General features: G+C 36.7%; 1 protein-coding gene across 1 annotated transcript in view; it reads right to left on the reverse strand.

Moving 5' to 3' along the window:
• cxcl14.L (chemokine (C-X-C motif) ligand 14 L homeolog) overlaps positions 1–16,368 on the reverse strand; it is a 29,785-nt gene extending 13,417 nt beyond the window's left edge. The window contains 3 exon segments of the mRNA NM_001092729.1: positions 686–799; positions 15,122–15,227; positions 16,166–16,368. Coding sequence (NP_001086198.1) covers positions 686–799; positions 15,122–15,227; positions 16,166–16,229 — 284 coding nt within the window. The 5' untranslated portion in view covers positions 16,230–16,368.
• Between the last annotated feature and the right edge of the window lie 302 nt (positions 16,369–16,670).

Raw genomic sequence — 16,670 nt, forward strand, 5'->3', positions numbered from 1 at the left:
GTATTTATATTTACATTGTATCATATGTGGGTGAAATGAAGAAAAAGCAGACTGCAAAGAAAATGTGAAAGAGTAAGTCATAATTAATACTGCAGTAAACTGTAAGGTACCCCAATAGGAGGCGCTGAATTTATTCCTTACAGAAACTCTGGTGTTTACAGGAATTATTCATATTTGCATCTGTTGCTTCCATGATAGTCAGAAGAACTGAGGAACACCTGTTTTTCTATGAAACCTCTTCCTTGAATACTAGCTGTTAGGGGATGGGTGAATTTTTTTGCCTTGTTTCGCCGGAAAAATGACGCCCATAGACATGTATGGCCTCGTGTGTCAAAATAAAAAGACGCGTGTCAAAAATTTTTTTGTTGCGAGACAACATTTTTTTGACACCCATAAACTTTAATGGGCGTTGGCGACATTTCGCCGGCGGCAAATTTTTGGCGAAACGGGTTGGAAAACATATCAGCACAGGTTGCTTGCAATATAGTTTCACCCTTGATGAGCAGCTGATGTTTCCATGAATCAAACACCTATTTCTTCTATGGAAACTGGTGGCCCCTGCTACTTCCATGTGAAACAGATGCTATACTCCATGAATTGCCACTGGCAATAGATTGTTTGTTCTGACATCTGAAAAGCTACATTGCAACAGAGACCCATTACAGAGCAAACCAATATTAATTACCTGTTTTTATCCTTCCATATTGTGTACCACTTCAGGAATTTTTTTGTACTGTGGAGTTTAGGGTGCAGGCAGTATTGCTGGCCTCGGAACCGTGACACGTTCTGCATGGTTACACTGGAAAAAAACAAAAAATACATGATATACAAAGAGCCACAAGGTTTGGTAACATAATGTTTTACCCATGAACCTATTACAGTTTTTTTTTTTTTAAACTTCAGTTTTATTTGCAATATTTGAAAAGAGAAATGGTCATGCAATGACATTTATGACAACATAGGGATATGATTTCTCACACGAAGGTGACATCCCAATATGAATAATACAATTGCAGATAAAATCAACCTCAAACAGATAAACATGTCAGCTACCAGTTCAAGTACAGAAAATAAATGGGAAAGGAAAAGAAAAAATACACAATGTGTTAGCAAAAACTTGAGATGCTATCAAGGTTGGTTATAGGTGTCCATGAAGGTGTACCATTCACCCCAAATTTCATAATGCAACTCCAAAGAATTATCCCTCTCCGCCGCCCCCCTCTCCATGTTACCTCTAATGTTGATTTGATTCAAGCATTCTTGCAGCGTTGGTGTCCTAGCAGACTTCCAGTATTTGGCTATGAGGTAGCGGAATTGAAAACATGAAACAGCACTTTCCTAGTGGTTTTGGCAATGCGTATAGGATAAATTTGTAGCAGGGCCACTTCAGGAACCATAGGGAGTTGTTGTGTGAACCTATTACAGTTTTTGATGAATAATATTATGCTTAATAATTTCTTATTAGCAATAGTGTTGTTTACAAAGCCACCCAGAAAGTCCAAAAAACTATTCAAGATCCTATACACTTGGGGCAAGAAGTTATTAGATTTACACTGCGTTATCTGATGGCGTTAACTCCTCATGCATCTCTAATGGAAAGGTGACAACATCAGGCTGTGTTTGGATAATTCAGTGTACAGGTATGGGACCTGTTGTTCAGAATGCTGGGGTTTTCTGGACAAGTGATCTGTCTGTAATTTGGATCTTCATGCCTTAAGTCTACTAGAAAATCATGTAAACATTAAATAAACCCAATGGGCTGGTTTTGCTGCCAATAAGGATTAATTATTTCTTAGTTGGGATCAAGTACAAGGTACTGTTTTATTATTACAGAGAAAAGGGAAAATATTTCTAAAGCATTTGAATTATTTGATTACAATGGATCTATGAGAGATGACCTTTCCATAATTCAGAGCTTTATGGGTTTCCGGATAACTGATCCTATATCTGTATCAGAACATTAATATCTTGCATTTCTCAAACACACTAAAGCCAGCAATGCTGACGCCAAACTGATGCCACTGGCTACAAACTTAAGGTGGCCATAGCAAAGGCGACATCGCCAAACGAGCGGATCTTTCCCCGATATGCCATTAACGAGCATGGCTATATCGGGGGTATGGCCGAACGATCCGATTACGATGTGCAATGGGCTCTGGTGGGATCAGTCGGGTCAAAATCAAACCTGTCAGATTGACCAAACGACGATCTCCGCCTGCCGAAAGATGTCAGCACTCTCCACACGGTCCGAAAATCGTACAAATTCGTACGATAGGATCTGTGCGTCTATGGCCATATATATATATATATATATATATATATATATATATATATATATATACACACACACATGGCACAGCGTTCCCTCCAGTACAACAACCCATAGCAAGCAATATCAAGTGACTGGTTGTTATAGAAGGCTAGTAAACATTGTACCTTTTATTATATAACCCCAATTTACCAGCATGGGGACTGAACTGCACCAGTGGGGCTACCCATAGCCTTAATCAGATGACTAAAAGATAATGTTAGTTAAACTTCTCAAGTAGAGAAGACTCAAGAATCAAATTGTAAGTTAATTGTTCTGCAAACAGGAACCTAAAACATTTTGCCTAGTTTTACTGTAGTTCAATCAAGCCAGGGCTAAATACCAACAACATAAAAATACTTTTTAAGGCTGGATCATCTAAGCAATGGCATTGTCAGTGATGCCCACACAGACAAATTGGTCCAGTTTGAGTAAATAAACCCTAATTTGTGGTTTAAAGAATAACTAAACCCCCTCCTAAAGAGAAAGTCCCCGTTTACCCGTTCCACCTATCATTGGCTTTAAAGGGTTGTTCCCCTTTGAGTTAACTTTTAGTATGATGTAGAAAGTGATATTCTGAGACAATTTGCAATTACTTATTATTTGTGGTTTTTGAGTTATTTAGCTTTTTATTCATCAGCTCTCCAGTTTGCAATTTCAGCCATCTGCTTGCTAGGGTCCAAATTACCCTAGCAACCATGCACTGATTTGAATAAGAGACTGGAATATAATTAGGAGATCACTGAATAGAAAGACGAGTAATAAAAGGTAGCATTTGTTTTGAGATGGGGTCAGTGTTTCATTTACAAGAACTTTTCTCAATAATTTTCCACTTAATTTAACATTACGCATTGTTTTCAGGCATGGTTGCAAAAGTAAGGTTAAAATCATGCACAGAAGCCACCTGTAAGTATGATTTAAATATAATATGGTGTATGTGAATGCATATTTGGGTATTAGCAAATGTAGGTCAGTTATTGTAGGTATTATGAAGCAAGTATTAATGGTGACACATGTGCTGCTGTACTGAGCCAGTATTTCACCATGAAGTCAGTTTGCAGCGATGCTGTGCTGATAAATTAGCATGAGAGCAGCTGTGCCTGGTGATATTTGGGTCATTCGCAGTTAAACATCTGTGGGAGCTGGCAGGGTAACAACGCCGGCAATCGCAACTCATTAAGCAAACGATACTCTTGATTAATTTGCATCCTCCAAATATGCTGAGGAAGTTGCCCTTCAAGAGCTGAATATCAAAACAAGGTTAGCTTATTCAAATCTCAACCTTTTCCTATTTATTTATTCAGGGCCTCTGCTTTAGGAATGCTATGATATTTTTGTTTCCCGTTATGAATTTAGATTTGTGTATTCGAGTTTATGCACATAATTAGATTATATCCTGACATTAACAGTTGTTAAAAACAACGCCAGTGGTCCTGTTGTGAAAGAATCATTGTGGGGAATTATCTCCTGATAAGTGTTGCCAATTGTAAGGTCTACAAAGTTCTGTCCCCATTTTGCTCGTATCATAAGCTTGATTTTCCCTAGCAACCCGGCATTGCTTTGAACGAGAACATGGAATATTAATTGGCTGAGGATCAGAAAAGAAAGAAGAGTAATAAAAAGTAACAATAAATGTGTATCTTTAGAGAGGATTTGTTTTTAGAGGGGGGTCAGTGACCCCCTTTTGAAAGCTAGAAAGAGTCAGGAGAAGAAGGCAAATAATTCATAAACTATATATATATATATAAAATAATAAAGACCCATTGAAAAGTTGGCTATTCTATAACATACTAAAAGTTAACCTGAAGGTGAACCACCCCTTTAAAATCACTGGGAATGCCATGTTCTTAACCCCCCCCCCTTTGATTCTATTTACTTACCCCCTACCCTGGGCTGGCACCCCTCGTCCTCAAAAATGCACAATGTCCTCTGTCAGACTTTCAGGCACAGTACAGAATGGATTCCTATAAAGCTCAGACATCCGCCTTGAAGTGGTGCAGGGGACACTTGGGAGAATTAAAGAACATGGCAGCGCTCAGCAAACACTACCAATGTTTTTTGAAGAAGAGCAGTGCCTGTCTGGGATAGCATATGTGTTACAGGTGTGGGATGGGTTATCCAGAAACCTTCACATTACAGAAGGCCTGGCTCCCATAGACTCCATTTTATCCAAATAATCCAAATGTTTAAAAAATGATTCCCCTTTTTTCTGTTATAATAAAACAGCACCTTGTACTTGATCCAAACTAAGATATAACGAATCCTTATTGGAAGCAAAACCAGCATATTGGGTTTATTTAATGTTTGTATGATTTTCTAGTAGACTTAAGGTATGAAGAATCTGGATACTTGGCAGTCAATTTACCTTTCCTTCTCATTTAACTGGCGAATCCTAAATTAGCATGTGAGGCCACAAGCAGTCTAATAATAGCCAGTAATTAATATAATAATATCCGTCAACAATGTGGCAGTAATTATATCACAATTTTCTAAGGTACTTTACTCCACATTTAACCAGGGCCGGCTTTCTAAACTGGGTGCCCCTAAGTCAGGCGTAACCATGCTGCCTGGCAACCCACTGCTCCTTGTCTCCCACATGCACATCCACCCACTACTTTATTCATTGTTCAGCTGCTGGAGACTAGGGGCTACTGCTTGCCCAGTATTCAAGAAGCAGCCCTTAAAGGAATATTATACCCCCCAAACAATGTAGGTCTCTATAAAAAGATTGCATAAAACAGATCATATGTAAAACCCTGCTTCATGTAAACAAACCATTTTCATAATAAAATACTTTTCTAGTAGTAGGTGCCATTGGGTAATCATAAATAGAAAATTACCATTTTAAAAAATAAGGGCCGTCCCCTGGGATCGTACGATTCACTGTGCACACAAATATACCAACAAACTATACTTGTTAGGTCACATGAGCCAATTAACAGACAGAGTTCTGTCTTTTGCTTCAAAACTTCTTCTTGTTACAGGTAGAGCTGCAGTATTTCTGGTCAGGTGATCTCTGAGGCAGCACACAGACATCACAAAATGGTGGTTCAAGGCAAGAGATGTAAAAGGGCAATATTTACTTAAATATATAGACCAGTTTGGTAAGATTCTTTAATATGCCACTTAATATGATATAAACTATCTGTTGCTTAAGTGTTCATTTTGGGGGTATAGTTTTCCTTTGATTTTGTGCTGCCTTTGTGGCCTTCAAACAGATCTGGGCTTACATTTAACTGGCCTTCTGTTGTGCAGACGGCTGCAGTGATTCAGATAACTATTTTCTAGATGAGTCAACCCTTTACTTTAAAGGCAATATGGGGAGCTGGGTATCTCAAACGATCCAAAACTTTAAACCTGTGGAATATTTAATATCAATACATTACATAAAAAATCAATAGGTTTCTGTTACAGATACACAAGGGGAATCCCCTTGACAAAGGCTATTACGCCGAAGCGTTGGGGTTATTCTCAATCTATAATATTGTGTATTTTGGTTACCCTGTGGGGGGTAATTTTGGGTTATTTGCACCTCATACAGTATTTTTCTTCCATTGATCTGTATTCTTGAATATGTAATATCAACCAGTTACAGGTAGGGATGCACCGGATCCAGGATTCGGTTCGGGATTCAGCCAGGATTTGGCCTTTTTTAGCAGGATTCGGATTAGACTGAATCCTTCTGCCTGTCTGAACCAAATTCTAATTTGCATGTGCAAATTAGGGGCGGGGAGGGAAATTGTGTGACTTTTTGTCACAAAACAAGGAAGTAAAAAATGTTCCTCTTCCCACCCCTAATTTGCATATGCAAGTTTGGATTTGGTTTGGTATTCAGCCGAATCTTTCGCGAACGATACTGGGGTTCGGCCGAATCCAAAATAGTGTATTCTGTGCATCCCTAGTTACTGGGTAATGTGAAATCAGTTTGCTCCATTCCTAGTTGCTCCGTGTAATGCAGCAATAATCTGGCAAACATCATGCTCACAGGCTAGATTATAAATATGAGGTTGTTCAGAGAAGTCCATGGGCCCAGTAGTAAGCTTGGCAGGGATGTATCTAGATCACAGGCCATCCAGTGTGTCAGTAGTAGACTTATTAAACATATGTGGGTGCTATGGATTTGTTTTGAATTGCACCTATACAGACTTTTATATTTGTATGCTAGTAGACTAAGGCCTGTATTTTGGCATAGCCCAGGAGGAGACATAGGAAAATGTGGGTGGAAGGGGTTAGGTTAGATAAGGATAGGCCACTAGTATCTAATTGGCACAGGAGAGGCTCTTCACTATAATATTCAATATCTTCTAATATTCAGGGGGGTGGTTTGTTGTTCTTAGTATGTTTTGTTAGTCAGTTTTGTTATGTTTGGAGGGATATTGAATAGGCAGATATTGCCTCTGTATGATCAGTCACAGCTTTGTTTTGGTGTGATCATGAATAGTATCGATGCTTATAGGTAACCCCTAAGCTGGTGAGCCGTGGAGATCAACTGCAGTTTGGTTGCATGGGAATGGACCACTTAATAGCAGTAGGCATAGAAAGTACCCAATTCCCCCATCCCATTATATTTATTCCAAACTGGCCTCTGCATTAAAGCTGGGTGTGTGTGTGGGGACGTTGACTAGTGGTGTGGAGAGGGGCCCTGAGGTCCCAAGTTATGTCACTGGCTGGTAACCGCAAGCACAACAAGCTCAAGGGTTCATAAATCCTGTAGTAATGTTGCGTTTTGAAATATTATGTATTGAATTGTTTTGTATGATATGCATAGGTGTCCTGTATTTTGGCAAAATAAATGTTTAGTAGCGATAAAGCTGTGACCATTTCATGCAATGATGATTTAATGTATCTTCCTTTAGGTTAGTCGGGTGGTGGAGTGACTGTAGGGCTGTATGTAGGTGCTCAGGGTTGAAAGAGAACATTTGTTCTTGCTCAGGTTATTGCTTCTGAGGTTTTAGCTTGAATAGAATGTGAATGCAACTAAGGCTAATGGCAAATATGACTATTGTCACCCTTTATAAACTGTGCTATCGAGTCCCATTATATATATCTGCTTGCAGTGGCTAAGTGAGAAGATATTACGGTTACTGCAGTATGTAGACCTGTAGGCGGCAGATGAGGAAAGCATTGTCTGGCATACGAGACACGGCGTTTAATAGTTATCATCCCTGGCATGCAGAGCAAGAATAACTCTTGGCAAGTGTCTACTGTCTGTTGTGTGTATCTTCCATGCATGGTTAGAGTCCACATTGCAGTCAGTGCTTGCTGTATTTCCGTAGTGAAAGTCAAGTAGTGCTGTGTTGTTATGGCTACATCGTTTTATAAAAAGAAAGCCGGCACCCACACATGTACTTTTGGAGAGAAATGTGCCATTTGCAATTTGTTTCACATACATTTTTTGGTATAGAAATTAAACTGTAAGAGCGTGTTGACAAGTGGAAATATAAGGATAATAAATACAAGCATACACCTCTAATTAGTACTCCTTTATATAAACCTAATAGGGATGTTCAGGATTCAGACTTTTTTTTAAGCAGGATTCGGATTTGGCTGAATCCTTGTGCCTGGCCGAGCCGAATCCTAATTTGCATATTTAAATTAGGGGTGGGAAGCGAAATCACATGACTTTTCATTACAAAACAGGGAAGTAAAAAAGTGTTCCACTTTTTCCTTTCCTGGCCCTAATTTGAATATGCAAATAAGGATTTGGTTTGGTATAATTTGCATATGCAAATTAGGAATCAGTTTGGTATTCAAATCTTTCACAAAGGATTTAGGGGACTCGGCTGGATCCCAAATGGCAGATTCTGTGCATCCCTAAAAACGTATTCATGCCATGAGCATAAAAAGTCGTGTTTTTCTGAATATAATTTAGGAACCCATCTATTGCTGCTGATGAACAGAAAACAGATCAGTCACCTCCCAACACTTAGAGGGCTGCTCTATCAATGTTCAAACGCAAAGTTTTACCGCTCATGAGCCAAGACTCTAGGCCAAATCAAATATTTTTTTTTTTTTAAATCGAGCTTGCCGAGTTTTTACCCGATTTGTTTGAGAATCGTAAATGATGAGTAGAGAACAAATTCAATGCATTTGAGTTTTATTCGTTCAAGCTTTTATATTCTAATTTATAAATGAATAAGCCTACATTTAAATGTTGTCATATTCCTTGTTTATTTTAATAAGAAAAACATTTGGAAACTTCACAATTGTGACTTTTGATAAATACGCCTCATTTCTCTGCCTCTCATCTCCACCATCTCTTTGTCCCTGTGCTTCACCTTTCCCAGTGAACAACTTTTAACATTTTTTTTTCAGCAACGCATTTGTTAATTATTTAATTAATGTAGAATTTCAAAAATACACTATATTATTTGTGCTTACCTTTATGTATCTTCCAAAAAAAAAGTAGCTATTGTTTTCCAATTTGATCATTACTTGCTCATTATCATTTAAAATACATCTGTCGGACATAATTCTTATTGATTCCTTTTCTACTAACACCACAGTGATCAGTGATGGACCATTACTAGATAATAAATCAGGGATGGGTAGACTTGGTCACTCTCCCAACCACTTGGCTTATGCATTGATCCTAAAAGTAATCTGGATCCTCATAGACAAAGGGCAGAAAAACTGCAAGAAGCCATTATTTTTACCCACTATGAAGTGTCACTGTGGGTGCTCGCTAGTAAAACTTGTGCATGGTGCACCATCATCCATTCTAGTAAATGGAGAACAAGTTGCTAATGTTAAGTCCCTCCCATATCTTATGGTATGGGATCCATTATCCTGAAAGCTCCGAATTACGGAATGCCCATAGACTTCATTTTATCCGAATAATCCAAATTTTTTTAAATGTTCTTTTTTTTCTTTAATAATAAAACAGTAGCTTGGACTTGATTCCAACTAAAATATAATTCATCCTCATTGGAAGCAAAACCAGCCTATTGGGTTTATTTCATGTTTACATGATTTTTAAGTAGACTTAAGGTATGAAGATCCGAATTATGGAGAGATCCATTATGTGGAAAACCCCAGGTCCTGAGCATTCTGGATAACAGGTCCTATACCTGTACTGGAATAGCATCACTTCAAGTAAGCAGCTTGAATAGCAGCATTGGGGCGAGATTCGCTATTGCAATTGCTGCGACCCACTAAGGGAACCCTGCAATTAACACCAGGCATGTTTTATGCTCAGATTCCCCCAGTTCCCATTGCATGTATTATACACTATTGGTCGCAGCAGGCTCCTAGCAAATAGCTGCAAATTTCAGGAGCATGTATAGGCGAAATTGCCAAGCAATTTTATGTTAAAACTAGCACTTTGCATTTGTGTTTGCATCCATTCCTGAGCACTATGAAGTGCTGATATAGCCTATCCTACAGTCACTGTAGATGGAACCCTTTATTTTCCAGTTTTACAGCTAAACAAGCAAAGGAGCATTTAAGCTAATGTCACATGCAGTGCCTTGCAGTCGTAGCCACCAGAGATTCTCATTGACATGAATGGGAAAAGCACAGCGTGTGCTCATTAATGCATTTCTGCTCTTCTCCAATTCAGGTTATTGTTAGTGCGGCAGTCACAGGACTGTTTAGCTGACTAAAATACACCGGCTGATACGCAAGATTAGACTTGGCATGTGACACTATTCCTAGACTTGCCTAGTCAGATATACATATATCCTGTAAATTATATAGTGAATAAAGCACCCCTCTTGTAAAATATAAGGCTCCTAAGTTACAGAGGTGTTCTATGGTCATGGAACTCGGAGGTAACTTCTAATATCCTCATATTTTGCAACAGGGGTTACTTTATTTATTATAATATACATATTTCAGTGACAGAAATGACATCACTAAGCTCTGATTATAAACAATGACATCATTATAGCAGCGTTTATAAGGATATCATTTACAGGATATTCATGGCTCTTGTGTATTATATTCTTATAATACACAAAAGCCATGAATATCTTGTAAATTATATCTTTATAAACGGTGAGTTCTGATGTCATCAGTTATAAACGGTGAGTTCTGATGTCATTTCTGTCACATGAAACTTGTGTATTATAATAAATAAATAGTACCCCCAGTTGTAAAATATGAGAATATTAGAAGTTACCTCAGAGTTACATGACCTGTATAAAAACACTCGGCCTTCGGCCTCATGTTTTTATAAGGTCATGAAACTCCTCGGTAACATATTATCCTTATAGTTTACTTTTTTAACTTTATATATATATATATATATATATTTTGGATTATATGTATGTATGTATTATATGTATATATATATAGATATATACAAAAGGTTAGTAACAGCACTCACGCTTAAGTGAATATGGATGTGGTGCTCGTCCTTCGGGATACTCCGGTTAGCTTCCCATAATATGTAAAGACGAAAGGATGGACAGCACTCACTATTAATGCTTAAATTCTGTATTGAAAGATAAAAACTTCACATCACCATATATGTGCACATATCAGCGATTTTCACTCACACATAATTTGCAAAAAATTTAACAAATAAAATGTTACATTTTTTGCAAATTATGTGTGAGTGAAAATCACTGCAATTATACTAAATATGTATCAATTATCTTTGATTCCATTCAGGTTAAGGGGTGGAAGCCCCGCACTATGTGTGAAAAATACATTGTATGTCACTTCCTTCTCTGGACTTTAAATTCCATTTTGAATACAGACTATGTCTTTATACCATTGATACACATGGCTTGAGAAAGGGCCAAGATGGCTCGAAACGTCGCCGAATGATATGTGCACATATATGGTGATGTGAAGTTTTTATCTTTCAATACAGAATTTAAGCATTAATAGTGAGTGCTGTCCATCCTTTCGTCTTTTTATATATATATATATATATATATATATATATATATATATATATATATATATATATATATATGTGTATATATATATATATATATATATATATATATATATATATACATATAATCCAAAATAAAAGAAAGCAGCACTCACAGGGTTTGCAAAAAGGTTCAAAAATAGAAAGAATCTTTATTGAAGCTTTCTACTTTTGAACCTTTTTGCAAACCCTGTGAGTGATGCTTTCTTTTATTTTGGATTCTATAATACATTGGCAGGCACCCAGGTTCTTATTCATGGAAACGGTGTGCACCTTGGGACTGTGTGTGTGTATATATATATATATATATATATATATATATATATATATATATATATATATATATATATATATACACATATAGTAGAACCCCCATTTTACAATTTTCAGGGGACCAGAAAAAATGGTGTAAAATCCAGGAAAATTTAAAATCAGGGAGATGTATTGTGCATAATATATAGATGGGTCCACAAAACAACAATGTAAAATGAGGGGAAACTTAAAACCAGGGGATGTAAAATTGAGGTTTAACTGTATGTGTGTGTGTGTGTGTATATATATATATATATATATATATATATATATATATGTAACTGGCTCTAGATAATCATAACTCAATGTTTACGTTCATGCAGTGTGGGGCTGCTTTGTTACTTCCCATGGCAAGCAGCTTTATGGCACTGAAGTTCTTTTCTGTCAATTACTAATGAGCACTGTATATAGAATATCTCGCATCCTGGACTTTGAATGGGGGATCACACTGGTGAACGCTAAAGGGACATTGGCTCTGTAACATCAGTGGCAGATAATGAAGCAGATAATTCAGGGATGTATTAGTCCTTATAAAATATGACTTTAGTTTACAAGCTGTGTTTTAGGATTAAATATTAGTGTGTGTTCAATGGAACATGTTTTAACATTTGGTTGGTATGTAGATTACTAGGCGAGTTGCAATTAAAAAGCAGGTAAGTGAAAGCAGATGTTCCTTATCCAACACATCCCCTCCCTAAATTGTGACTGTGTGCTTAACTGCACTGCAAAGGTCACGCTTTTTTCATTTTACTTACATAATTGTGAGGTTAAAATTACCCCGAGCTTCTTAAATGAAATGAACAACATTGTTATGGGACAGGTATGGGATTCCTTATTTAGAAACCCGCTATAACTAAATTTCTTTTGCACCAAGTAAAGTCTTGTGAGTGCGGTACTTTTGTGATTTTTGATATATATCTGACCTGTACCAAAGCATTAACGGTATTTTTGAGTGCACCAGCACATACAATTATATATATATATATATATATATATATATATATATATATATATATATATATATATATATATATATATATATATGACTTCTGACTCTTTCCAGCTTTCAAATGAGGGTCACTGACCCCATCTAAAAACAAATGCTCTGTAAGGCTACATATCTATTGCTGCTCTTATTACTCATTTTTCTATTCAGGCCTCCCTTATTCATTTTCCAGTCTCTTATTCAAACCAGTGAATGGTTGCTAGGGTGATTTGGACCCTAGCAACCAGATGGCTGAAATTGCAAGCTGGAGAGCTGCCAAATAAAAAGCTAAATAACTCAAAAACCACAAATAATAAAAAATGAAAACCATGGCAAATTGTCTCAGAATATCACTCGCTACATCATACTAAAAGGTGACTCAAAGGTGAACAGACCCTTTAAGGTGTGGTGATCCAAATAACAGACCCTATATATATGGAAAACCCCAAGTTCCAAGCATTCTGGATAATAGATCCTATATCTTGTAAGCAGCTCATGCTAGTGACACTTTACCCAAAGTGTGTTACAGTACCACTACCATTAGATTTTTAGATCAGATTAAATTATTTTTATCTTTGGGGAATATTATTCACTTGCATCCCTATCTTTGTGCTCAATACCAGAACTAGAACACAGAGAAGCAACGATCCAAGGAATGTAAACGGGCAAATATAATGATGAACTCAATGTCACAGACGTGGGGAAAGGTAAAGCAACACCCTGATAAAATATTGAGTCCTAAAGCCTATTGCACATTGTTACATTGAATTAAAAGCATATTTAAAAATATCCAATCCATGCCCTGGTCTGTCTCGTGTATAAGCAACTTTCAGGGTTTTGCTGGTGTGAAACTACAACTCACAGCATTTCTCCGGCATGCCGACGTTTGCTTTCTCTGATCTAAACAGTTGTGTGAGTAGGTCACCTCTGAATGCTATTTTAGGAATGCTCAAGAAGATACCATATAAAAGAATAAAATGCAAGATATGTACAATATCATTACCCCAGTGAAGCCTCAAGGTAACACATAAGCAGCTAAAATAAAAGATATGTAAAATATCTTGACCGACAATGATTTATAGCTTTTAGTTTTAAATGTAGCTATTTAAATAAAAAAAATAAAAAAAGTGCTGCTGTTTGGGAGTGGAAACATACTGGGAGAAAATGAACTTCATTAACTAAAAAAAAATCAGTTCTCTGACTCTGAAGGTTGGGAGGAGGTCACAGCAAATTTGTGGGGGTCACAACTTTTCCGGGGGGGGGGGCACACATTTCTGTAAGGGGGGGTCACAGTAAAATAAGATTGGGTCACATATGAAAAAGGTTAATTCTACCTTTATAAAATATTCTAAATGAATGCAGGTAATAAAGCTAAACACAAGTCTAGGGAACTCTATTGCTGGGTTTGTCGGTGTCTATATAACAGACTATCAGTTACAAGGTAATGGACATTTATACAAATCCCTAGGATTCATGTTGCTTCTGGGGCAAACTTCCTTCTGGTTATCCCTGGAGGCAACGCAATGTAAACGTTCCATGCTGCTCTATTATGTTCAGCATCGCTCTGAAAGTAGAAATGTCACCGCCTTTGTGGCAAACAATTTAACACTAGATTGCAGGCACAGTGATGCCATTGGAATGCAAAATGCTAAGTAATAACTTTATATATGGGATATTGATCAGCACTTTATTCACATATACAAGAACTAATGCAAATATAAGAAGACACACCACTTTCATATCTATCTATCTATCTATCTATCTATCTATCTATCTATCTATCTATCTATCTATCTATCTATCTATCTATCTATCTATCTATCTATCTATCTATCTATCTATATATCATGTCTAGGTATCTATTTATCTATCTATCTATCTATCTATCTATCTATCTATCTATCTATCTATCTATCTATCTATCTATCTATCTATCTATCTATCGATTTATCTGACTGTCTATCAATCAATATATCTATCTATCATCTATCTAGCTAGGTATATATAATCTCTAGGTATCTATCTAACTATCTATCTATCTTTCTATCTATCTGTCTGTCTAGGTATATATCATCTCTCGGTATCTATCTCTCTGTCTGTCTATCTATCTATCTCTCTCTATCTATCATCTCTAGGTATCTATCATCTATCTATGTAGGTATCTAGCTATCGATTTATTTGGCTGTCTATCAATCAATATATCTATCTATCTAGCTAGGTATCTATCATCTCTAGGTTTCTATCTATCTATCTAGGTATCTATCTATCGATTTATCTGGCTGTCTATCTATCTATCTAGGTATCTATCATCTATCTATCTATCTAGGTATCTATCATCTATCTATCTATCTAGGTATCTATCATCTCTAGGTATCTATCATCTCTCTATCTAGGTATCTATCTATCGATTTATCTGGCTGTCTATCAATCAATATATCTATCTATCATCTATCTGTCTATCTATCTATCTATCTATCTATCTATCTATCTATCTAGGTATCTATCTATCGATTTATCTGGCTGTCTATCAATCTATCTATCTATCTATCTATCTATCTATCTATCTATCTATCTATCTATCTATCTATCTATCTATCTAGGGATCTATCATCTCTAGGTAATTACTTACATGATCATCCGTTCTTCACAGTATGGATATTTTGGCTTGATTTCTAGTTTCTGCACATCTGTAAATCTTATTTTTGGCCCCTTTCTGGAACATTTGCACTTTGAACCTAGATTTTAAAAAAAAAGCAAGTTTATGTCAAACAAACGGGATTCACTGCACCAGGGATAATCACTGAACGTTAAAAAAAAAACAGTATTTAGACTTTCAATTTATAATATTAAATAATTCTTAATGTATTTGAGGTTGTCCAAGTTTCCGAATGCAGAAAAGCTTCTCTTTTGAATGATGTTATACCTGTATAAATGATTTGTCTTCTTTTAAAAAGATGGCATTTCACATTCCAAAATTTGATAATTATTAAATATGTAAAATGAGTTACTATATAAAATATTGGACCTGTAATCTGGAAACCCATTGTTCAAAAAGCCCAGAATTAAGGGATGGCCGTCTCCCATGGACTAATAAATAATATAAAATAAAATAATAAAACAGTAGCTTATATTTGATCCAAACTAAGATATAATTAATCCTTATTGGAAGCAAAACCAGCCTATTGGGTTTATTTAATGTTTACACGATTTTCTACTTAAGGTATGAAGCTCCAAATTACGGAAAGACCCAATATCCGGAAAACCCCAGGTCCTGAGCATTCTGGACAGCAGGTCCCATACTAGTGCTATTAATGATAATGTAATAAGGGTTAATTATGTTGAAAAGCAGCAGTGCATTAAAGTCACCTTGTACCTGCCGTTGTATATGATCTATAAATTGAAGAAAAGATTGATTTCCACTAACGATGTCATGTTATATAATTGAATCATTGAGTAAATCTGTCAGGGGCAATAACACATTTCATTTGACTGGAATTAGTTTCGGGTCAGTAATTCATGTTGGAAAGCAAGGCGCAAACAAAGGTAGTAAATCAGCAATAACTTTTCATTACAATGATCCAATTCTTTAAATTAAAAAAAAAAAACCGAATCCTACATTTGCATAGGGCATACGGATACTTCATCTTTTAATACTAAAATGCCCCCCGCTCACCTTCAACATGCAATGTAGAGACTGCTACAAGAAGCAGAATGAGTGCCGCTGTGATGGGTCTCATCTCCAAATCCCCAGGCAGCAAATTCAGCGCTGATAGAGTTTAATGTTGTTGCCTGTGAAATCTCTGGTGGCTGCTGATTCGTGTTGTTGGTAAAGAGAGAGCAAGCTCCACGCTGCTGCTGCTGCCTCCTCTGTTCCACCTCCAGTCTGAGCTCTCCGCTTCCCTGCCTGTCCTCTTTTAAAACAGCTCCTACTGCCCTGGGTACAAAGTCATTAATATGCATAGCAACTAAACTACTCACTGCAATTTCTCAACAGTATGGAGAAGGGTGGAGATTTCTGGCTAACCCTGTCCTCCTCTTCTGCCTCAATACGGCTACTGAAAAAAAAAAAGTCAGGGCTGCAAAGATTAAGTAACAAAAGAACTATTTTAGAACAAATTCCCTAGTTCTGAGTGTCAGAACCTGTAAGTGTATAGGCATTTTAACTGAGCCAAAAAAGA

This window comes from Xenopus laevis, chromosome 3L (assembly GCF_017654675.1).
Source record: "Xenopus laevis strain J_2021 chromosome 3L, Xenopus_laevis_v10.1, whole genome shotgun sequence".
Classification (NCBI taxonomy): Eukaryota; Metazoa; Chordata; class Amphibia; order Anura; family Pipidae; genus Xenopus; species Xenopus laevis.